Here is a 25,547-nt window from a genome sequence, read left to right as displayed (position 1 = left end):
TTACCAAATATTTACTGATATTTGAAATTAAAAATGGCCGCCGTCCCTATATTAATTCTATGGAGGAAAACAAAATTTACGATTTTTGAAAAACCAAGACGGTGAAATTTTTTCTTAGAGCTTTAAAATGAACCCCCACAAGTGGTAGATCGAAATAGAAATGATAAAATTTGAAAGCCCGAATATCTGTCCCCGAGGCGCGTTCTACCTTAACATGTATTTATCACTACCAGGTATGTGCAAATAATGTCGTATTTCTTCTTGTGAATAATATTCGAGGGGAACACAGTTATTTCGTGTAACATTTGTATTTGTGCAAATGTAAAGACTTCGCTATACATGTATACATATACATAAATATATACATTTAAATGTACACGCTTTATATGTATCTTACATTAAAAATAATGTTCAAGGATCAATTCAAAACGGTGATTGTATTCTTCCCTGCCATGCACTGCTGTGACAAATTGCACAATGTGTGCTCAATGAGGACAAAACTACCAAGAGCACGTTTCCATACTCGTTATTGAATCTCTTAGCCCGCAGCCCAACAAAATTACTTTTGAATTGGCTCCATTTGGGGAGAAAAAGAAAGGCTGCCGATTTTCCTCTCCCGCTGAGTTCCTCAGTATCCATTTCTTGTATGCTGGCTGTCGAGGCTAACGCTCCTCGGAGTCAGGCAGTTCAATCTTCGCGGTTGTTGACTCAATTCGGCGGCTCTTGACATTTCGACATAATGCACACGCTCGTGTCTCTAAATTGCTCTTTCTCGTCATCGCCAACCAAGGAATTCCCAGTATTGACCGCTTTCCCTTTAGCTAATGGAGTACATCTCCTGCCCTTCACCACTAACCAGCGGTCATTTCACCGAATACTGGCTAGACTAGAATTTTTATTCTCTGTTCTAACGACTTGAATTTTTGATAAAAGTGAACATACTGGTAACAGAAATAGAACTGTTACAAAATTAATATTCAAATGACATAATCTATCGGGAACACGGCAATTACTCCTATAATAAGACTGATTTTACAGTAATCGGAGCTACATTTTCGGGAACGCCTAGTAGGACTGTCAAATTTACTTTTTTTTTCTTATCGATAAGGACAATTTTTCATTAAACTAATACAGTATAACTAAGTTTTAAAAATGTTTGTAATCGACTATTGAGGTCAAAAAGTTTGTAAATATTATGGTGATGTAAACTGAATGAATATATAATAACATAATAAATGTCACGTGAGTGATATGGTGATATTAAGCCATTCAAAGTCTATAATGACTATTTTAAATTTTGACTGTTTTGACAATTATACTCAAAATATCTCTGGGGGTACACGGTTTACGATTAATTTACGTATATATAATCATAAAATGTTATAATAATTCACTGTTAGTCTGTTTCATATACGAGTCAAACTTTTTGGTCTTTGTTACAGGACACGAGAAATATGTTGAAACCGTTGTAACATACTTAAGGGAGTGTGCCTAAACTTACTGAGGAAACGGTGTAACTTCTTAAAGGCGGGTACTTTCAATCGAGATGAAAGTCTGCCTCTCCGTTTGTCACACCTGCTCATTGGAGCAGAAATCGTCTGTCGACGAGGTGCCGGTGGTGTTCTGTTTGACGTTCGACGGCTGAGTGGACGCCGTGGACGTACCGACCCGATTGCTTCGCCGGTAGCAAGTCAGCGCCTTCTTGAAGTTCTTGCGGAAGCTCTCGGACATGAAAGCGTAGATGAGCGGGTTGACGCACGAGTTGAAGGCGGACAGAAACATGGCCATCAGCCGGAGCACGTACGTACCGATGTTGTACGGGAAGTACCAGTCGAAGTTGGACCACATGGTGATGATGTGGTGCGGCAGCCAGCATATTCCAAAGACCAATACCACCACCATGACCATCTGCGTCACTTTCTTCTTGGCCTTCTGGTTATCGTTGGAGGTATTGCTCGGTGCCACACTGCTCCACAGCCTCTTCAGCATCAGTAAGTAGATCACTGTTATCATTAGGAAGGGCAGCAGATAGCCAATTACGAAGATGCAGGCATTATACACGCGACGTTGGTTTGGTCCCGGCCAAAAATCCGTGCAATAGGTCACTTCTTCGCCGTCGGGGTAGACTTCTGTACCGACGACGTACACCATCATGTAGGGCATTGCCGTTGCTATGGAGAGAGTCCATATCACTACCAGGGCGCCGATCGCAACCATGGGTGTACGGATCTTCATTGTGCGTATTGGGTAAACGACAGCCAGATACCGATCCATAGACATAGCTACCATCGTGAAGACGCTGACCAACATGGTGCAGTAGTACAGGAAATTATTCAGCTTACAGACAGCCTCGCTGAATATCCAGTCGGATACGAGAAAGAGTGTCATCATGAACGGCGTGCAGAAGATGGACAGTAGCAAGTCCGCGACTGCCAGGTTCGTGATGAAAATGTTCGTGGTGTTCTGGCGGCCCCTGCCCGCGATCACAGTGACCATCACCAGCACGTTGCCGATCAAGCCAACTGCAAAAATGACGCTGAATAGAACCGGCATGATTATTTGGTCCGGCCGTGAGTAGTATTCGTCAAAGGAGGACCCGTTTTGCAAAAACGAGTCGTTTCCGTCGTAATCGTTGTGAGCAAAATCAGATGCCATCTTCTTTCACTTCGCGCGATTGTAGTACGAAGCTGGGCGGAACGCTGCCTTCTGTACGTTCGACTGTTCAACAACTGAACAAGTCACCGTATCACCTCATTTATTTATTTCCTCCTCACTCGATCTGATTCGCCCTCCTTGAAGAGTCTCGCGGCGCTTCTGACTTCACGTGCCTGCTGAGATTTTACTCAGTGCTGTCCGTGCCGTGTGAACAAAGAGCCGGCTGACCGAGAGGTTGAATCCCCCAGACGCCTAGAAAAGACAAACAATAAACAAATTAACATTAGGTACAGCCTCACAAAATGCAGTCAAGCGATGGTGCGTACAGCTTGCGGGGTAATTACAACAAGGCCTAAATGTCGACTCAACATGGACACACGAATTCCACAGTGACAATAACGAATGTTAGACGTAGGAAAGACATCATTTCTCAACTGGCAATTACAGTCCTGATGAGATTATCACGGTCAATTGAATCTACACGCAATTCAGAAACAAAATCCCCCAAACGAGCGACAGGGCGTTGATTTACCGTCAGTATTTTACAAATCATCTTTTATTATCCCTCCACGGTGTCTTCACGCGCTAGTCGTTATTTTATTTATGCGAGTGCGAGGCATCACGCCGAAGTCTGGCGTTTCCTATTAATCTGGCTAAGATTTGCTGTGGTCGTAATTTTTCCTTGTCATTAGCCATGCATACGTCATTTTTTCTGCGCGAGTTTTATTAAATCGTCTTTTGACCTTACCACGAAGATATGCCCTTTTAATGAAAATAATATTTTGCAATACGTCACTCATGGCATGACCTTTTAACAACATTGTTCCGACATTATATGCAATGCGCGATGAGATCAAACCTGATTCGGCACTTTCTCCTTAAATGCACTCTTTCTCCTCTGTTAAACCAATATTCGCTCCATTTCAAAACCATCGAGATCATTTTCCTTCCGTGTAGTCATTTGAAAGAGTCTTAGAAGAACTCAAGGATGTCTTGGAAGGAATGCTTTTATGTTAACTCAAAGTCAGCGTCCTTCACGTGAGTCAAGTCAGTCTTGCGCCTCCGAATATAGCGCCCGGCAGTTGTCTAATTGCGCTCGAACTGGGCGGCTAGATTGAGCATCACAGTCACTCAAAGGGACTGTAGATATATGGGTTTTGAACTAAAGAAGGAGAAAAAAAAGAGTGGCGCCCTAACGCAAGTGGTCAATACCTTATTTTGTTATGGCAACTCAAAAATCAGCAGTAGAAGATAATCTTGCAAACTTTGATATATGTATATATATATATATATATATATATATATATATATATATATATATATATATATATATGGTCCGTAAGTACTTATTCACATTTGAGCCGTATGTAGTAGGTATGCATATTTAGGCCGTAACATGTTTCATTACAAATCATTTAGATCGTATACAAATCGAAAAACACGAACTCGTCCAATTACAACCTTTGAGCCACATCTTGGTATGATTATATATCTCCTTAAGCAACCAACAAAGCAATTACGTTAATCTCAATGAGGCACTATCAGATGATCTGATCACGCAAGGGTTTTGATGCATGCTTGACATAATATGGCCAACAATTTTTCGCTTCAAAGTTGTGTAAGTGCGCAATGGAGATTGTATCGTGATCGTGGTTTCGGGCTACGATGAATATTACTCATCAAAACAAGTGAGACCTTTTTTTAAAATTATTGAGAGTGACACACGCAGACTTCAGGCAATGAGCAATCGATCTCACTCATATAGGGCTGCTGTTCTACCATCACAACGTTTATCACAATAATTTAATGCATTTTAAGATGACTCAAGCACCCTACGCTGTTGAGCTGTTGACACTCAAAACCATGTAACGGTAAAGACAGACCCAGTGTTCAATCGCAAACGTCAGTTCTCTACTGACGTTCACCCCCCCCCCCCAACCCGAGGCAGACCAAATACATACAGATTGACACGACACTACCTGCACACCAATAGTGCAGATTAACATTATACTATCAGCACACCAATAGCACAATCTCCACACTTTGCCACCAGTCACTAACTCCCATAGTGATTTGCGGTGATCATTCAGATGAGGGTAGAATGCACTTCGGGGACAGATTTCTTAACATTCAAAATTGTTCATCTGCTGCTTGTTGGGCCTTATTTGGAAGCCTGCAGAACATATCATTTGTTTTGACTGAGAAAACTCAACTTGTCCCTACAGAGTTGACAAAAAGAGTATCGGTTACTCAGAATTTTAAACAAGGGTAAATCTTGTTTAACACTCGCGGCCACTTAGAATTTAAACACCTAGGGAGCATATCACCACAGAATAATTGTGAACGTTGTAGTACGACGAGATAGGAAACTTCAATAGGAATGTTTAAGGAAGAAACTGTTGGATTAATTTTGCATGTCATTCTAATAGATGACTGTGACGTCGACAAGAATAATACTACATACGCAAAGAAGTTTCAACACTTTCGGGATACCATTTGTTAACTTGAACTCTCTTAAAGATTTGTACATGCGCACTACGCTTAATTTACACGTGATTGCTTTGTCGGATTATGTTTACGACAAGGAGACGTCGTTAATGGAACATTTTATGGTTGACAGTTTCACACTTCAGTTTTCCCGCTGGCGCTCACTGCCTTTAGAAAAATCAGTAAAACGCCGAGAAAGATCTTTATATAGATGGACGGTTTATTACAGCTGTGTGGGAATACATGGAAAGCGTCAACTGAACACGTGGGCAGGTAATAACTTTAAATATTTCCAGTCAAATCAAAACGTACCTGCCCTGATAACTATGTCTCTCATACACTATTTCTTGTAGACTTTCGCCTATGGTTTTTATTTATTTATGTGTTTGTCTATTCATATTTACACTGGTTAGCTCCCTCAGTCAAAATTTCCAGGGAGGACCAGTGCAATTACCTATAAAACTCAAAGTACATTAAAGGTAATAAATGGCAAGGTACAAAACATAATAGAAAAATGAAAATCAGGTAGCAAATAAAAGGCGAGACATGTTCAATAAAACCAACACTGCCACACCAAAATCTCATGGGAGGGTATTTCTTAAGCATTTGTTGAAATTGCCATAAAGAGGTATCCCCGTGAAAAACGGCAGGTAAAGTGTTGAAATAATTAATTGCACGATAAATAAAGGAATTACATGCTGTACTATAGTTGTACTGTAGGAAGGTAGGGTAAATCTGCGAGAAAATTTCTTGTCTGGCAACGATGTATTGTTTATAACAATTGAACATGGTTTCTAAATATGGCGGAACAATATCCCTTGAGTAGGTTTTGCACACTTGAACATCATGGGACATCCGACGTACTGTGGTTTACTTTGCATATGTAACGTACGTGTGTTAACATATACACAGATCATGGGTGTTATAAAATTATAGATGATGTCAATCATATTTTCTGACGAGATATCTTGAAATTGGCACTTTTAACCCTTTGAGTGCTGCAAGCTTCCGACAAAAATTTTAGTGCAACATTATTTCAAATTTTTATGAATTTTTCTGTAATTAATTCTTTTGAAAATTTTGGACCAAATTGACAGCACTTTTCATAGATTCCAGTTTGGGGTCAAAATTTTCGGGAAAATCTGAAAAAAATGTTTGGACCTGAAAAATATTTTCTGGGTTATATTTTATAATGGTGACAAAAATGACTTTGACACTCAAAGGGTTAAGAATCCCAGTCTAGAAACATGTATCTTTTTTGTAAATTGTGTGGCATGCACAGTCAATATGTAAATCAGTGTTTGCCACGGATGTACACGTGGAGTTTCAATCCTCTAGAGGTAGATGTGTGACGCGAGACAAATTGGAAACACGCGACGTTTACTTCCCGCTAACAGACAATTCATTCAGATGTCAAGATTTAATGATGTTAACACTTTTAAAATGAAGTGGAGTTAGAGAAAATCACTGATACTCTGATAACAACTTTCGAGTGTGACGGAATGCATCGCGAGGCTAAATCGCTGTTTTTGCATCATTTGGTTTTAATCAGACTGATTTTGTTATCGTTGAAACGTTAACCTATAGCCGTTATGTTCTAAATACAAAAATCATCCATTTCAACCGCCAAATGACATGCCATTATTTGTTTTTTTCAGTGCCCAACGGGAGAGACTTTTGAGAATTTCACCAGGGTTAACGTAGCTTGATATGTCCCATGTGCTATTACAGAACATTCCAACTTAACGGCCTTTCGTGACTTTTAGACATTAGTGCACCCATTTCGTTTTATAGTTACTGTAGAGGTTTGTTGTAGCTTGTTAACCGTTGCGAAGTGTATCCGTCATCGACTGCAGCAGCTCTCAGGGGCACTTTTTGAAGTTCATCCTGCCAGCATGGGTTTAACACGTTGGTAGGCATAAAACAGGTTGAGCATCAGCAGTAAGCTTACTCTATAATGTACAGTAACCGGGTGTTCCATTTGGTACATTGTATTGAAGCGCGGTGATTTCTGTCCTAAACGTCTTGGCTGCCTCTTGTTTCAGCATCAAGACATTGTCTGCTCGTCGTAGTTAGCATTCACCACAACATTTTCAATTTCATGCTCTAGAAGCAATAACCTCTTCTCGGGCGCAAACACCTTCTTTTAATCACTGAACTCATCAGAAATAAACAAAATTAAGGGTGAATACCTTTTTATAGCGTTCTACGGAAACAGGATTAATAAAGGAGACAATGTGTTCCTCAGAATAATATTGATTGACAGTTCATACAATATCGGATTAACAAACTGGAAGTCTTTTGGAAAAACAATCGTCCCCACTGTTTAAGGTAATCTCGAAATCGAAAGACTTCAACTTTTGCTAAAACTTTAAAACAATCCCTTTTGAAATCAAGAATAAAAAGCAGGGACACCGTGCAAAATTTGATACTAAAAACAAATTACCCAATTTTGCCAACACTTGAATTTCAAAATGTCCGCCACCCTGTGTTAACTCTATAGGAAAAATAAAGTTTTCCCATTTCGTAAACACAGGCCGGTGAAAAATTTATTTACTCCATGGGCTTCAAAATTAGCCCCCAATGAGAGATAGACTGAGAAAGTTTTTTAACAGTTTGAGAGTCCGAATATCTGTCCCCCGAGGCGCATTCTACCTGAAATATGAGCGACATGCACGGTGTTGCCTGCAGTTGTTGTTTTACCCGTAGCCATACCCATCAAATGCATTTGCAGAAGTGCATGGTATGAACGCAAATGAACACGGACATCCTCAGAGCACTTTTTTGATAAGAATCATGCGTGGTAAGTCCGCCGATAGATTATACACACAAAACAAACGTAAAATCAAACATAAAGTTGCACTATTCATTGTGGTGCATTTGACCTTAAATGACCTTAAAATGCCCTCAAAATGCCAAATGTTTTTAGAGGTGCAACATTAGTCTCTGAGATTTTTACACATGAGATTGTAGAATGGGTCCTCCGAGAAGGACTGTTAAAAAATTTGTTGGCCCGGAGAGGTACAGAAGGCATTAGGCCGTATGTTAGTGATATCATTTAGATGAAATAAGACAGCTTCTCTTTCATTTATCTTCAGTATCTGTAACCTTCACCTCTCCGCTGTGTATTGATAAATTGATAAATTTTCCTATCGCTGGTAAAATGACACCGACCCGCGATAACGTCTCGAACACAGTGACATTTATCAAGACTTTCCAAGGGATGGGATTTCCCACAATTTTCCAGCCGATCTCTTGCTGCGGACTGAGTTCGCTCCAATGTCCATGGTATCGAAATGTAAAATGTAATAGAAGCATTGTCGGGTAATCTTAAGGGTAACGGATTCACTATCGGATGATGCTATGTTCGAGCCTCGGTAGAGAACTAACTGTCCGGGGATGGTGCGCTCGAGACTTCAGCGCGGCGCTGAGTCCCTCGAGCAAGGCGTTCAGGTTGGGGAATGGGAAGAGGGTACCTAAATATTTTACTGTTTGATGAAAACATTACAGAAAAAAGCATGCTCCGTAAGTCAGTAAAGTACTTGTTATGGCCTTGAGAAGTATCTTTCCCTTTTACAATTATATATAATATATGCATGATGTATATATAATGTATGCATGATGTATATATTGTATGTATAATGTATATATAATCCATCATGATACATACAAAAGGCAAATAACATGGATAAGATGCTTACTATCCCCTGTACATTTAAGTAATGGGGAATTAAGTGTCTTGCTCACGGCCGCAACGTTACACTTTGCTGTGAGGTTTCTCTAAACTTGACGGGTCTCGAGCTCACCTTCCTCCGATAACGAATCAGAGAGAGAGAGAGAGAGAGAGAGAGAGAGAGAGAGAGAGAGAGAGAGAGAGAGAGAGAGAGAGAGAGAGAGGTGGGCTGAAAGTTCCTTTAACTAGTGATGAAAAACGAACTTGAGATATATTGTTACAAACAGCTAAAGTTTATTTTATTTCACTCACAACTATAATAAGCATACTGTAGACAATGCATTTCAAAGCACAGTCACTTTCAATCTGGATTAAGTTGCAAGAAAATGACGTTGTTGATAAGTTGACTGTGAACGTGCACTTTTCAAGGATGTTTCTCTGTTTGCCAACTTTACCAGAACTTGAAGTTCTAAACCTCACTTTTTTGTGTTTTAAGTTCCCCTAATGTCGGTGATTATGTAAATGATCGCATTAAATCCGTTCTGTATATACATATCGATTCTGTCTGTTCCTGCTTTACCAATGTTAAGTCATTTAAGTTTCCGTTATTTGGGAATTTTATGAATGATCCCTTTACAAATGTCCTTTATAGTATGGTCCTCTGTTGCCAATGCCAAAATCATTGTGTTCTTCTTCCTGCATCCGTCGTTTCCGATCGAGACTAATCATTCAAAATATTTCCTCCCATCTCCCAAACCACTCAACTTCCCTAGAATTCTCACCGGTCACCATATGATAATGATTTGCGAAATACCCTTGGCTGTGATTAATTGTGGTTGATGTCAACAGGGAAAACACGTTTTGAATACCACATCGTATAAAAGAACATCTAAACAAAAAATTGTCGAAACCTTGATATGTTTAAAAGGTAATAAATAAGTGGTCATACGCACGAAGATGTCTATGAGTTTGATGGTCATTTTACCGCACTTTTTACAGCTTTTCATAAAAAATGTCTTCTCATATAATTGTCGTTGGCCAGTTATAAAACCATTTGAAGATACAAATATGGAAGTATTTTAGAGTTATAAATGACAAGGCGGTAATCGTTGTCGGTTTATCGTCTCTATTAAGGCTGAAATTCTTTATGAATTGTACGTGAACGGATAAAGTTTTGCACAAAACTGTTTCGTAGTTTACTTGTCCGCGCCATTCCATCACTAATAACAGATGCAATTAGACGGAACGTGAAATACGGCATTACATGGGAAAAAACCAACAATCTATTTAGGGTAACACATCCTTCAGGTGTCCGTAATCATTAAGCTAACAAAACTAATAATAGGTGACAGCGTGACGTCCAATTATTTATAATAACAAAACAAAAAGACCACAACCCTCAGTGGGATATGACTTCCTGACCCTACACTTACATGGAGGGAAAGGGTGTCCAAGCAGTGCCGTGATCGTCCAAGGAGATAGCATGATAAGTCGAGGCAAATCTTTCCACTTTATCTAGGTTGAAATTATTGACGTTATCTTAGAATGCGATTGCTTACATTAAACTATTTGAATGCGTGTATATAAAACGTGCTTGTTTCAAAGAGCAATTACAAGTCTCATTGTGCATACACGTCTGTACCATTGCTAATAAAGCTATTCTTATGTCTATTGTACCCCTTATGTCCTATTGTCTATTGTCCCCTAAAACCATTTTGCGCAAAATATTAGCAATATGTATCCCGCTAGAGTTGTTGAAAAACCAAAAGGCCACAGAAATTAGGCTTAGCGTAACCGGCGATGTAATTGCCTGGATGACCTCCGTCCAACTGACCAACGACTAATTGCTTTGCCTGTTTGGTCATTTGTGCATGTTTTCGTATTGAACAACGGGTGTCGCGTGGATCGCAAGATATTCATATCTCGCGGTGTCCCATGTGAGCCAACGACTCGGAAACCAAAACACGTCTCACAAACAGAAGGAAAACTTCGCTCCAGTCACCGGAAAGGGCATATACAATGGAGAATTAGGACCGGTGAGTGTTTCCGGTGTCTATAAACCTTTTTTGGTCACAAGCAATAAATACGTTGCGAGATAATTGCACTAAGTCATAATTTGCTGGCGTGGACGATGCCTGCACTAACGCTTCTTCAATGAAAAAAAATCGCGGTTACCATAGAAACCACGCGCCCGTAATATGGGAAGTAAGGTCAGCAATCAGTTTGGATTAATTGAAGTAGGGAGGTGATGCTTGCAAGAGCTAGTCCTGCCAATGAATATCTGAACGAAGCATCATCAAACCTATACAGGTTTCAAGTGCTGACTGTGCTATGCAACCCAAGCTACTTATGAAGAAAGCATATTAACAGACAACCCTTCCTGAAGATGGCATCGTGATTGCTGACTTTTTTATTTCTGAATAAAGTGCAGAGCACCTGTTATTTTTTCGGTCGTCATTTTCCGTATAATTCAATCATTTCAAGTATCAAGTTTAAGACCTTTTGATTTGTTTCCAATATAAAAATTAATGCACTGTCGTTATACTGTTTCTCTTCACTTAACTTTCTTACATAGGGTTCCCCCCTCCCTCCCTCCCTCCCTCCCTCCCTCCTTCCCCCATCTCTCTCTCTCTCTCTCCTCTCTCTCTCTCTCTCTCTCTCTCTCTCTCCTCTCTCTCCTCTCTCTCTCTCTCTCCTTCTCTCTCTCTCTCTCTCTCTCTCCGAATCTGTAATGTGCATCTTACTTTTTTAAAAGATTGTACCCTCTTCAGCTAAATTGTGTAGAACGAGGAGCATGAATGGCAATTAACGTGTCGACATCACTCAACTGAAAGATGTTTCATACTGCAGCATAAGAGCTATCAACAGGTTATCATTAAATGGACGGCTCCAGCATAATGACCGTGAAAAATTACCGTCAACTTCCTGAAATAAATCACGGGATTCATCTCGAATCGTCGATACAAAAATGTTGTCTGTTCACGAGAGGTAACGAGAACTCTGCGACACAGCGCATAATTGAAACCGGTGATCAAAATACCTGATCTAATATAGATTATCGAGGATGCTGAGATGCTGCGATCATTATGACTACCGCGTATCTCGGCTGTCATCGCCGCCCCAGGTATATTTCGTGTCCTGTCGGATATGTCGCGGTAACATCGCAGCGAACGTTGCCTGGAAACGACATCACAAGATAGCGTCTCCAGTAAACCTTACGAAATAATATTTACTTTTAATGAAATGAGTTTTTTATGACCTGGCACATGTTTTTGTGTCTCAGCTCTATTTGTCCATTTTAATACCTTCAAATAACTTGCCCATCTGTACAGCTTATCCTGTCTCTTTCGAATTGTACGTGTAGTATCCTTTGAAATTTTTAACAGTTAGCTCTCCGTTCCCTTGTCTCAATAATCATCACGTTTTTCAATTTATTTTGAGCATTGTGAACGTTGCGGGTGCAACGTAAATATATCCAACCAAGCAAAACCAAACCAATATAATGTTAAATGCACTTAAATATTTGTCGACATGACAAAATACAGCGTGCATAATCAAGGCGCCTTATTCTTGTTCGAGTTTAAATCACCGCATGCTGAAATGATAGCCTATTTTGAAATATTTGAGATGTTCTAAGATCCGCTGGAGAATCGGTGTGTTTCTGCTCGATAAGGGAAGGCAAACTCATGGGTTTGCGCATGAATGGAACACCCTGACGACAAGTCAGCGAAATTGGTTTCGAGCTGAATCCATGAAGAATGCATAATCACTTGAGACGGATAGCTTGATGTAAGAATACCAGATGCGCATGCAGTATTGCTAAACTTTTTTGATGAGCGTCTTGTGTCAGAATTGAATGGCCTCAAATTCGCTTCCACGTCCATTAGACATTTGATTATCCGTCCTTTGAGCATCCAACCTATTCTGGCAACAGCTCGACGTCTCGTGCGTCGACAGATGCTGCTAGAATTCTTAATGGCCAAGCAAAGTGTGCGGGTATTCGCGGGTCTCCTGTCAATAGTCAAGGCACTAACATTCCACTCACGACAATCAGGTCAAAGTGGGCCATTTCGAAGTTTCCGTCGGTCGCATTAAATTACGGAAACGGGTCTTTCATTCCTTCGATCGGAGAATTTTTTATGGTGTGGCATTAAGTTGACGGACGGCTGTAAGGAGTTTCTTGCTCCCGTGACATTTGAGGAAAGGTAGTGGATGAGTTTTGCTGAGTCGCTGGCAAGCTAGCGATTGGAGCAATTTGACACAGGGAAACCACATTATATGACTGTAAGGATAAGAGACGATTAGCCTACTTGAATTAGAGAGATTAAGACTAACCCAAATTAGTATGCAATTAGGTCCTTTACCCTAATTAGTATGCGATTAGGTCCTTCAAATTTATTTTATAAATCGTTAAAAGCTGTGGGGCCACCGTTCACTTATGACTATTTCAATATAATTTAACGTTCATAGATTGTTTATTGAATATATACTTATAAATTCAATAGGAAGATCGAATATGTATGTATGTATGTATGTATGTATGTATGTATGTATGTATGTATGTATGTATGTATGTATGTATGTATGTATGTATGTATGTATGTATGTATGTATGTATGTATGTATGTATGTATGTATGTATGTATGTATGTATGTATGTATGTATGTATGTATGTATGTATGTATGTATGTATGTATGTATGTATGTATGTATGTATGTATGTATGTATGTATGTATGTATGTATGTGTGTATGTGTGTGTGTGTGTATGTATTTATGTATGTATGTATGTATGTATGTATGTATGTATGTATGTATGTATGTATGTATGTATGTATGTATGTATGTATGTATGCATGCATGTGTGTGTGTATGTATACATGCATGTGTCTAGAAAGGTCATTAGGTAGGTACAATGTAGGTATCATGATGATAGATATGATGATAGATGGATGGATGACTGAATTATGCTGTTGTGTTTTTATGTAGGTATGAATATATATATATATATATATATATATATATATATATATATATATATATATATATATATATATCGATTATGCGTCACGAATGAATTAACATTGATGCCACACCGTATCTGCCTCACCATGATGATTGTTCAGTGAGGGAAAGCCAATATTGAACCTTCATAGACCTAAGAGAGAACAACATTGAATTAGATAACTTGCACAACTGTTTCGAATGGTTGTGACATCAACAGAATCTTTCTTGCCATTATTATTTTGTGACATCTCTCTATCTGCATAGTGTTATGGAGGCTTTGTCTCAAAAATCCGCATCTTAGATGTAAAGCTGCCTGGTGTTGAGCGTGCGGATCACGTTATTACGGCAGCAAAAGTTGATACCCTCGGGAAAACGCAATAATGTCAGTTGAACGCAAGAAACACTGGCACAGCACACCTGCCGAGGAGAGACACAGAAGTCGACGTAATTTTGAAAGTACAATGTGAATATGTCTGACCGTCCGGATAAAACAACGAATATTCATACATCATGTGAACTTTACCTTGAAGGTTACACGCCCCCCCCCCCATTGAGATCAAGATTTTCTGAATAAATGATGGGACGTAATCAAACATTTATTATTTCTAATAAGATATACAATATGTGGATTTAATACAGCTTAAGGCAGTACGCGGAGGCATATTCCATGGGGACACGTAATTGTACTAGTTCTTTGCATGGATGCGATGGATCGAGAACTTCAGTCTATTCTTCGATATTATATATATATATATTATATATATATATATATATATATATATATATATATATATATATAAGCGAGACAATAACAATCTTGGACAAAACACACGACAAGAACACTGTGATATTCGTTACATGGAATTGTAAATTTCTCACCATTATTTTAGAAATAAAGAAATGTTCTTAGTATAGGATAAAGCCCGAGTATGAGGGCTCTTCTGGTACATAAAGCCAACCCAACGATACAATGTCGAGGCCGCAGGCCGAAACATTTTATCGTAGGGTTGGACTTTATATACCAGAAGAGCGCGAGTACGAGGGTTTTATCCGACTTAAAAACTATCGCCCCTAACTGATATATTTTCGTTTTCAATGTGTTTACGTCAACCGTCCCCTTTGTCAACATGTTTAGGATATGAATTAAAACTTTTATTTGTGAAATAGCCTTCCAATGTAATGGAACATCCTATAAATGCCCTAGGGCACATTATATAAATGCCCTAGGGCACAGCTGATTTTGTGTTGCAGCTGGTTTCCGCTGTGTTACCAAATTTGAATATTAAAACGTACCAGATGTCTACAGAATATGACATGTTCACTTTTGATTGGACAGTTCTTTACTACGGCGCGTCATTCGTTTCTGGAATTTGGTGACCAAGGCTTTACGAGTAAATAAAACACCCTGAATTGAGCACTCTGATTGGTCAATCAACAGTACATAGTTTTTAAGAGGACATATTGATTTTCAAAGCGTGTGCTTTTGCAGACAGGAGGCTGTATAGAGCTTGATCTCACATTTTCGCTGAACATGTGATTATTTTCAGTACCAGTGATCTACAGTCTCTCACCGCAAAAGACATAACATCCTTTTCTGCTTTAGACAGTAAGATTGTGAATTTCAGGCTTCAACTAATATATTCTGAAGAAGTATGGTTTTAAAGTCAATACACAATAAGCGCATTATCAAATGATCGGTACAGACTGAGGCAATTGCAAAATTTACAGTCCTCAACTTTCGGCGACCCCGTCGGGCTACTATGGATTAGCCAATGCAATTTCGAATCCCCTCTCGGAACGAACGTACTGCTACATTTGCGTTCATATCACCACTCGCATTATCTGAGCTCGATCAACTTTCAAGGGACTGAAGATATTGTAACATCATCTTATTGGCTGTTTTCAGTATTTTAGTATCTGAGATCTATCTTAACCTTTCTATTATAAAAATCTTCAAGACAGATAGACATGTCTACCCGGGGAAATCTTCTGCAAATGAAGTAAAGATGGAACTCGGGATTTCAGGAGTTGAAAAACTCTCAGAGCAGGTCACAGGTGAAGGCGGACTTACAGAGGTGCGATGCCGGTTTTTTTGACGTGGCTGCATCATCGAGTTTCCCCAGGAGACTATAGGAAGCAACGAGAGGGCATTCTTCTTTGGTTCTGCGGGGGAGTTAAAACCATGACGGCCCAAGGCTATGTTATCCATATGATACTGTATGAAGAAACCGTGATCAGTCTCGCTATCTCTGTGTTTTTTCATCGTTGGAAGTTTGGGGACTCCTTGTTTTCGCCAGAATCGGTTTAAATAACAATATAAGCAGCCTAGGAGGTGAAACCTATTGGAGTAAAGCAAATGCACTTGCTCAAACAACCACACCCCAGACAAACAAAACTGGCTCGAATCGGCCGACGAGATGATAGGTAGACAAACCATGAAAAACCTCACCCAGAAAAATAATAAGCAATAAAAGTGACAATATGATGTAAACGGTGGGTTGCATTTCGGAAAGGAAATATTTGAGCGATTTAAAACTTGTATCCGTACTGATGAATTGAGAGATGGGATATGGCTGTGTTTGCAATGTTAAAATGCAAGCTCTGAACGAATGTTAGTCGATGGACGGGCCAAACGTAAAAGCAGAAGCCATCACAACTTTCCTCTGAAATTCACACAGTAGAATGACACGCCTTCACAGCCCTGGGTAGTTCCAATGACCTGACTGTGTTAGACACTGTATAGCGTGTACGCTGCTATGTTAACGGTGTAAACCTTGATACGTGCCATTCTATTTCACAATGGCAAGTCGGCGGTTCTGGTTATCAGGGTGGCCAAACGAGACACGTTGCACCAAGCGGAATTCACTGAGTTACCGAATGTTTTTTTTCTCTTTTTTCCTGGTAACTTTATATGTAAGAATCAGAAAGAACGTGAAGTTGTAATAGGTCAAGCGAGATAATGTAAAGCAGCCCCTGGCACGTTCTAGAATTTGTCTTACCATTTTCGAATTTGTTCACGTTCGTCCTTTTTGCACTTTTCGCATCGCTTATTCACCTTTGTGGACATTACAGTGTAGGGTTGCGCGTTGCTCGGTTCGATGTCACCGCCGACACGTCGTCAACGCGGGTAAGTCCCGCCGTTAAACACCCCGGAATGACCTCCGAGCGAAGAAGTGGGGAGAAAATAAACAATCACAGCTGGGAAAGGAAAATCGAAGAACATTAGACGGAGAAGAAGTTTAAAGAAACTATTGATTTTGATTAGGGCAAGATTCAGTCGCCACGTTGGCTCGGTGTTTTCACAAATTCTTCAATTTCTCTCTCTAAAGGTGTTAAATCTGTAACACAGGCATTCGCCAAAAGGCGACGAAACTTTCTACTAAGTGCTGTCAAACTTTAATTGGTCGTATACGCATTCCTGTCTTCAATGATTGTCTTTACAGCTGGCTTGAATGCTTACATGTGAAAATATTGTTTGCCTTGTTTCCAAAATGATTGTAGTGAGAGTGCCAAATTAAAATCTGTTTTCAAGGTGTTTAAGTCACTACTCCAGCGTTTGCCTTAGTACTGAAAGTAGCAATACACGACATAGGGGTTACTGTTAACATGTTGAATTGTAAATCATGTGTTCAGGTGTTGAGACGTATTAGACAACGATTTAATGTTATTCCGAGTCTATTTAAAAGTTTATACGATCGTATGCGTAGGTAACAAGTACATTACTCCGGGCGTCTGTCGACTGCCCAGAGAGCATTCATTCGTGTGTGCAATTTACACCGACGCGAGGTGTGCACTCGTTAACGGATCCTGTCAAATCAACGGATCTTTCAGTAGTGCAATATCTTGCTTCAGCGCTGCCAATTTTACCCTTAATCTAAAAGGTACGATCACCTCGCTGTCTCGAGTGCGATCGTTTCACGGTCCGATGCGAAATCGGCGCTCACCCGAATTTCAACTTCATGCGAATAATTAAAGTCTCTCATGAGGGAAAATGCCGAGAGAGTTTGACCGGTTAAGAAGGGCTTGACTACGCAGTTTCTGCGTAGTGAAGCGTTATTACGTATTCATGGTGACCTCTGGCCAGCTGTCAATATCTTTGGGGCTTTTGTCTTTTGGCTGCTTTGCATATGCGTCGTTGGACACGACCTGCCAATCACCCAGGTAGTCAATTAAACTATTAATTGACTGTTTACCGACCCAATTAACACTATCCAGCAGTATCAGTCATATTTTAATCGCGTGGCCCGGGTGGGCACAACGTAGGAACGCGTGTATTTCTATGTGTACGTTTACTTAGGCCAAAGTAAGTAAATTCTTTGTTTTGCGTCCACTCAAAATCCTAAAAGGTACGCGGGTAAGCGGTTAAAAAACACACACAGAAAATTTAACACAAAATCTGTTTGCCTTTATTGGACAATTTTCTCAAACAACATGAATACTCCTGTCACAGTGTGACACACTGTATGATCACTGTATGCATTTTCATGACAAATGGATCAAAATTAACAGTCATTCTTTGACTTTTGCTTTTCTTTTATTAGTTTTAGATTTCTTTCTTGTGCATTGAGTCCACATGTCAATACCATCGCACAGCAACTTGACAGCCTCATCAAATTACTTAAATATGGACAGTTTGAGGAATGGGTACACTATAACAGTATACAGTAGCAGTCTTTTGTCCTCAAGTTCTTGTACGTTTCTTTCAAGTTTCTCGTAATGTTTATGCTGATGGGTGTCTGTTTTGAAAGAAAACACCAAACAGATTGGGTAACTTGTAGCCTCTGCATTCAATTTTAGAAAGATGGGGCATCAGAGAGAACAAGACATTGGTGATATAATGACTAAAGTATTCCCTGTAGCTTCCTCGGGACCATCCGTAAAACCAGCACCTTTCCTTTCCATCAATAAAGAAATCATTTCGCAATTGTCAGTCTTCACAAAAATTTAGGTGGACGCTTCACATCTATATTCCTTGCACTTTCAAAGTACCACACTCCAGATTGATTGAAAAGATGGAGTATCATCATGGCATAAATGGAAATATTCTACAGTGGGTCAAAGCTTGATTGACAAATACAAAAGAGCGAGTAATCATAAATGGAGCATCATCTGAATGGAGAATACGTCACAAGTGGTGTCCCACAGGGTTCAGTTCTTTGACCAGTACTCTTTCTAATCTACATCAATCATACTGGCGGTGAAATTAGTTCTGAACTCAAAAATTTACCGACAATACCAAGACATATCACCCCTTGCAAAATTGTATTGATCCTGAAATTCTACAAGCTGGTTTGGACAAGCTACAAAAAATGAGTGAACATTGGCGGACGCATATTGGCGACAACAACCCCTTCAATAAATTCTCAATGAACAACATTTCACTGGGGTGTACAACTGAAGAAAATGACTTGGGCGTCCTACTTCATTCTACCTTAAAACCTTCAAGAAAATGTGATAAGTTTGCAATAAAGCAAACAGAATGCTTGATCTCATCAAATGATCATTGTCGATCAAATCAAAAAAGTGTCATTCTTCGTCTTTACAAGCAACTTGTGAGACCACACTTGAATATGCAGTACAAGTTCGGTCACCATGGCTACAAAAGGACATAAAAATCTTAGCACGGCAAATAATACCTAAACTCCAACACTACAATTATCAAAATAGACTTAAACAGCTTGATTTAATTGAACTTGAACAAAGAAGAATTCGCGGCGACATGATTCAACTCTAGAAAGTTATCAAAGGCCATGACCACTGTAACCTTTCACTTGAGTTAGCAGCAGACTCGAGAACTCAAGGACACTGTCCCAAACTTCATAAACTGACCGTTCGACTTAACACAAGGAAGTTCTTTTTTCAGCAAGAGTTGTGAACATTTGAAATAAATTACCAGCCGATGTCATTAATGCAGAAAGTGTGACCTCCTTCAAGAGCAGCTACGACCGCCTGCTACAAGTTTGAACTTTCACAGAGGGATTCTAATATACTTTCCCTTACCCAAACTGAACAAAAAAGTACGTAAAGGCCTTTCGTTTACAGGACTGATCACTGGTTTGTTTTTTGTTTCAAGTTAAAATGGACGAATGAACCAAATTTTTGGCAAACCTGAAAGACCGATAAACTAGGATAGGCTTCAACACTTTCCGATTTTTCCGTCTGCCATATTCTCTGAGTCGTGGTACCCAAGTCCAATCGGCCGACTGAAACTCTCTATTACTGTTCAAGTCCCGAATGCTCGCAATGACCATGCCTTCAAGTTACCGTGCAAAGGTTTCCTGTTTTTAACTTCGATTATTTCCATGCTTTCATCCATTTTTTATCGTGATGGCAAAGCACAACAGGCAAAGCCACAATAGACAGCGAGAACGTGAGGCCCCGGCGTGAGGCAGAGAGGATCGACAGGGGTAAATGTGTATAGAGTACTGTTTTACGTCACCGCACCGTCTATCAGTGAAATCTGACTGCCGTAAAGGAGTATTTCATCGCAAAGTTAAAAGCCACGACTTGTTTTTGCGACAAAATGGCGTCACCAAAGGCGAAATTTTGAAAGGAAAGTTTGTGTTTTTTTTCCGAAAAATCTCCAAAAACCTAGGCGCGCGCGGACGCAAAACAAAGAATTTACTTACTTTGGCCTTATGGTGTTGTTTGTACCATGGAGGTAGGAATGTTTGTACCATCGTGCGTTTGAAGTAAACTTACTTGTTTCACCTACAGCATTACCTTCAAGGTGACAGGCTTACTATTAATGTTCAGTATCATTGCACCGAGTTCTGCCCACGGTGAAAACCACCTGTTTTGCCACGGTCTCTCTGTGGAGGGACTGTGGTTTTGCCTACTAATTACTGCCCGTCGCTGCCCGTCCTGAATGTAGCCTATCTATAGCTACAGTAATCAGTCAATATATAATACCCCGCGCCTTATAATTTTCATATAAACCACAGTCTCTCTATCCACGAGGGACTGTGTATAAACTTATAAAATCATAGTCCGTGCCGTAAAATTGTTGACTTTCGATGCGATATACAGGTTGATCGTTGAATCGCACCGGCGCATCCATATTTACTTGCCCCATAAGCTTACTACTCTGTAAAGGGTGGGTAGATAGAATTCCTGGGCCAAAATGAACACCGGGGCGAAACTTTTTGTGAACCCATGTGAAAACATAAATCATTTATCAGTTTGATATATACTCCTAAATTGTAAGTTTGATCATGGAGGTACCTCCATGGTTTGATCAAAATCGAGACCACATTCAAGGGCTATGCAGACTGTCCATGTACGCACACACAGTGACAAGAAGGCGGCAAACACCTACTTACCAAGCACATCGAATCGGCGAAAAGAAGCATAAAAAAGCTATAGGCTCATCGCCAAAACAAACGCGCCAAGCGCTAACAAAACCCATACCGAGCGGCCCTTTTCAGGGCCACCAAACACTCCAAAAGAGAACTACAAAAAAACCCAACCATAAAATAACATAGAACACACAAACACTTAAAAGAAATAACAAAAATCGTACACATAAAAATAACGTGACAGAAAAAATGGCCGTGGAAATAAATCAGCTATTTCCAAAGAAAAGCCGACAACAACATGGAATTCAACAACAACCTATCATCGCTCAAACTATGAAACTCCGAAAAATAGTACTAGGCAAAGGCCTTAAAATTAATTCGGACGCAAAAAAAACCAAACAGAATAAAACCACCTCAGGATTTCAACAAATAAAGTCGTAAAATGTGACTACGCTACATCGTGAGACACAAACAATCGCAACAACACAAATTCAAAGAAAAGTCAAATTGGGCTCCACAAACAACAAACACCAAAAACTTGAAAGCTATCTGAAGCTGCTAAACTCGCACTTCTAGAGATACCCTTTCAAACAAGGAAACAAAACATGTCGCGTGCTAAAAGAATCGCGATAAACCAGCTTGCAAACAATAGACAAATTTCGGGAAAAAAAACCTCGACAAGGGTCGGGTTTTCGTCATTGTCAACACAAACGATTACGTACTCGAATGCGAAGGCAATTACGCAACACTCAGTATTATACACAACAAGCCAGAACAAACAGTAAACAAAGTAAACGAACTATGAATCAAAATGTACGAGAACAAGCACATCAACCAGGATACTTGTGAGTATCTTGATCAAATAAACATAAAATCCGTACCCCCAGTGGTACTTATTGCCTAAAAATTCACAAACCTCCGCAAAAATCTAAAAGACACACCAGTCAAAACAAAATTTACCGAAGTAAAGAAACATAGAACAAACAAACCGAACCACCAAACGGACTCACAACGTGACCAAAATTAATATACTTGCCTCGCTAATCGAAAAGCAAGACCACTAAAATGCATTAAAATAAATTTTCACAAACACAAACTAAGGAAAGAATCTACACCGCGACTGATGAGAAACCACACCCGGGTTTCGAAACGCAAGCGTCAAAGGGCGACTCTATCACTTTTGTAACAACATAGGTCCGGCTGCGTCTCGCCATAAGCTTTCCCCACACAAACAAAACATTACCGTACACACTAATCCAAACTTCTCTACAAATATCCAAAGCGAAACAAACATTTTTATTAACACACACAATCGGATAAGAATGTAGGAACACATTTTCGAACGAATCAAACACAAACTCGACACAAAAACATTTAGGATAGTTAGATGGGGAGCCTCTTTCACATTTTTTACATCTCGCTATACTGTCTATGATTCTAAAAATAAAGTCATCTGCCACTTTTTCTGTATACGCGGTTTGGCAAAACTCATCTCTTCAATCGAAAGTCGGGCGATTTCATGGTTCTTTGGGGTACGTCGAGCTTAAGGAATGTGGTTATATTCGCGATGTTTTATTCGAAATTATTTATTTCTTCTTCTAGGGCAAATGCACGTAATTCATGCTGTTGGAAATACTGGCCGCTCATAAACAAGACAATAAACTCGATATCTGTGCATCTTTACTTTTATTGTCAAAGTACCATCGACACCCAAAAAAACCCAAATGGTTCAGTCCACGCGTGGGTTCAGTCCAGGTATTTGCAACGCCAGTCACCTAGGCGACGGTAATCCGCACCACTTATCACCATCGGGAAGGTACTCCTCCCCCTACACCACTGGCGATCCCACCCTCAAGGCACTGCGTCATTCGACCAAGCATTGTTATTGTAATTTCCTGCATAAAATTAACAGCGAGGTCAACCGGTCAAACTCTCTCGGGATTTTCTGGCATGGTAACCATCGATTTCTCAGAATGAAATGTACATTTTTGCCTGTCTTGTCCCGCGTGGGAGACGAATCCATTTAAAGTCTGTTCGTTAGTTCCGAGAATGCGTCAGGTAGTATATCGGATTCACTCAGATTCTCACAGCAAAACTCTTGGATGCTGTACTTTTATAGGTTCGGGACGAAATGATACCATTTCAGTTAATTGCCCCAAGAACATCACGTAACCTGACTGTCAAGCTATGGCAAAAGAAATTCTTTTCGACGCACGGAATCAAAATCAGTATTCTACGCCGAAGATTAGAACCGAATTATTTGAAATCAAGACATTATTCTTTCAGTACGAGTCAGTGCGTATTTGTGTTAACATAAGACGCCAGAAATTCAATCGCGTTTCAGGGAACATCGCAAATTATTTAACGGGATTACTGCGTATACACTCAACATCATTAATTCCTAGCCTCTGTAAGACTCAACTGATCCCCTGCAAGGCGATAAAATTGCGCTGCGGGAGTAAATTACGCGATGATTCATGTATAGATGACGTCGCGAATTTACGATTCCGTCTTTAAAGTCATAAATTTCGTATCTTTGGCTTCCGTGAACGTCGGCTTTTCATTTTTGAAATACATGGTTTGAATCCCCTTTTTGTCACGTTTGATTGAGTTCTTGGACGCGTTTGAGCAGATCGGACCGGGCAGCACGAGCAATGCGCAATCAGTACAGCGGCAGCCGCCAATTATCAAAACATGATGCCACTCTAATTGAAAAGTTGGCTGGTTGGATACCCTTTCAATCACTCACTTTTTGAACTGTTTGAAAAAAAACCCAAATATGTTTCTCTTCGTTGTGACCCGAAACTTAGAATTTGGCAAATTCATTGCTCGAATATCCAATTTTGCTCGAATATCCAATGATCATTTTGTCAGTCGGTTGGTTTCATTAAAGGCGTGGGTCGGGTCAGCGGAAACACATTCGTCTGAGAGAAGAAGAACCAATTTGGTCGTAACAAATACGGAGTTTCTCAGTGTTGAAGTTTTACTTCATACGAGTAAAATGATGTACACCCTGCTCATCTACAGACAAAGAATACATGGAGCTGACCTGATCAAAATTCTGCGCAGTTACTGACTCTCTTAGAAACCAGCCAAAGTGGTGCAGTGCTCACGTGATTTTGGATAGGACTGATTTCAATTACGTCACAGGTCTCTTTTTCAACCAATATTTGTTTGACTTTTTTGTATGTCACGACTTTTTGAAATTACGGGAGATTACTAGTGAGAGAACGGCAAGTGGTCTTTTGGATTGGAACAAATTTGGGAGAATTTGATATTAATACTTTTTACAAAATTCTCGAAAGTGTTAGGTGATTTATAGCTGAATGTTGCAATATTACAAATTAATCATAAAAATGTGTATAACTTGAAAAGAAAAGCAGATGAGCTTACATTGCAGATTAAAACAACATTACTTTACTATCCGATTATCCAAAATTAGTTCCAATGGTGTTGGAATGAAAAAAGTTGATCTGTTGAAGCTGAGTTAATTCGGCAGCAAAGGAGACAAAATGTGTAAAAATTACAGTCAGCAGCAGCATACTTTTCCTCCATTTTGATGACGAACCTAATGTCATGCTAGTTTGTTTAAGATTATGCATCATGAGGCAACAATCGCCGAACGGTTCATCAAATATTAAGCGCTAATTCCCGCCTCTGCAGGCTAATATACTCAGTACACAGCGGGAGCCGCTAGGCGTGTGCTATACGGAGCAAAATTATCCAAATCTCGTGTATACCCGCCTGTGGAGAGGGTTATTGTTATTATATTATCGTGTTTCTGGCGATTAAAAGTGACTTTCCCCGGAATTTAAGCATCCGAAAAGAGAAAGCGGATTTTGAACAGAAATTCAGAATCAGGGCCAATGGGACGCGTCGCGTGCATAGACTCGTCGAGTACTCGGCCATGTCCAAAGGGGAGTGAAGCAGACGACATTAGAGTAGAATATTGACACAGGGATAGCGGCCATTTTGAACATGAAATACCGGTAAATTTTGGGTAATTTTTCTTTTGTGCCAAAATTTTCACGGTGACGCCTGATTTTTATCCTTAATTTTGAAAAAGAATGGTTGAAAGTTTCCTTGGGGAAAATTTCAGCAGAAGTTGAAGTCATTCACCGTCGAGACGCATACTCAATCTTGTATGACGAAGCGCTTTTCAACTGTAACAGTTTCAAGACGTGACGTGACAGCAGCCTGAGATGTAAACATAACTCCATAACAGCAAAGATCCAGGCTTGTTAAATTGGCCATTGTTACAAACATCCCGAACTGCCTGCCAAGAATGTATTCTCATGGGAACCTACCCAAGGACACCTCAATCGCGGAAGAGCCTTGAAATTTTGCTGAATAGCTTGTTGTCGATGGCACAATTGACATCAATTGATGAGCTGGCCACAGTTATGAGTGACCGTGAGATCTGGCAT

General features: G+C 39.9%; 1 protein-coding gene across 1 annotated transcript in view; it reads right to left on the bottom strand.

Moving 5' to 3' along the window:
* Nucleotides 1-295: 295 nt before the first annotated feature.
* Nucleotides 296-25,547, bottom strand: part of LOC139151562 (galanin receptor 2b-like) — a 90,572-nt gene continuing 65,320 nt past the window's right edge. The window contains exon 2 of the mRNA XM_070724455.1: nt 296-2,907. Coding sequence (XP_070580556.1) covers nt 1,570-2,655 — 1,086 coding nt within the window. The 5' untranslated portion in view covers nt 2,656-2,907 and the 3' untranslated portion in view covers nt 296-1,569. The remainder of the gene's footprint in view (nt 2,908-25,547) is intronic.

This window comes from Ptychodera flava, chromosome 15, assembly GCF_041260155.1.
Source record: "Ptychodera flava strain L36383 chromosome 15, AS_Pfla_20210202, whole genome shotgun sequence".
Classification (NCBI taxonomy): Eukaryota; Metazoa; Hemichordata; class Enteropneusta; family Ptychoderidae; genus Ptychodera; species Ptychodera flava.
Note: the sequence above shows the minus strand (reverse complement) of the source record. Positions and strands in the feature narration are given on the sequence as shown.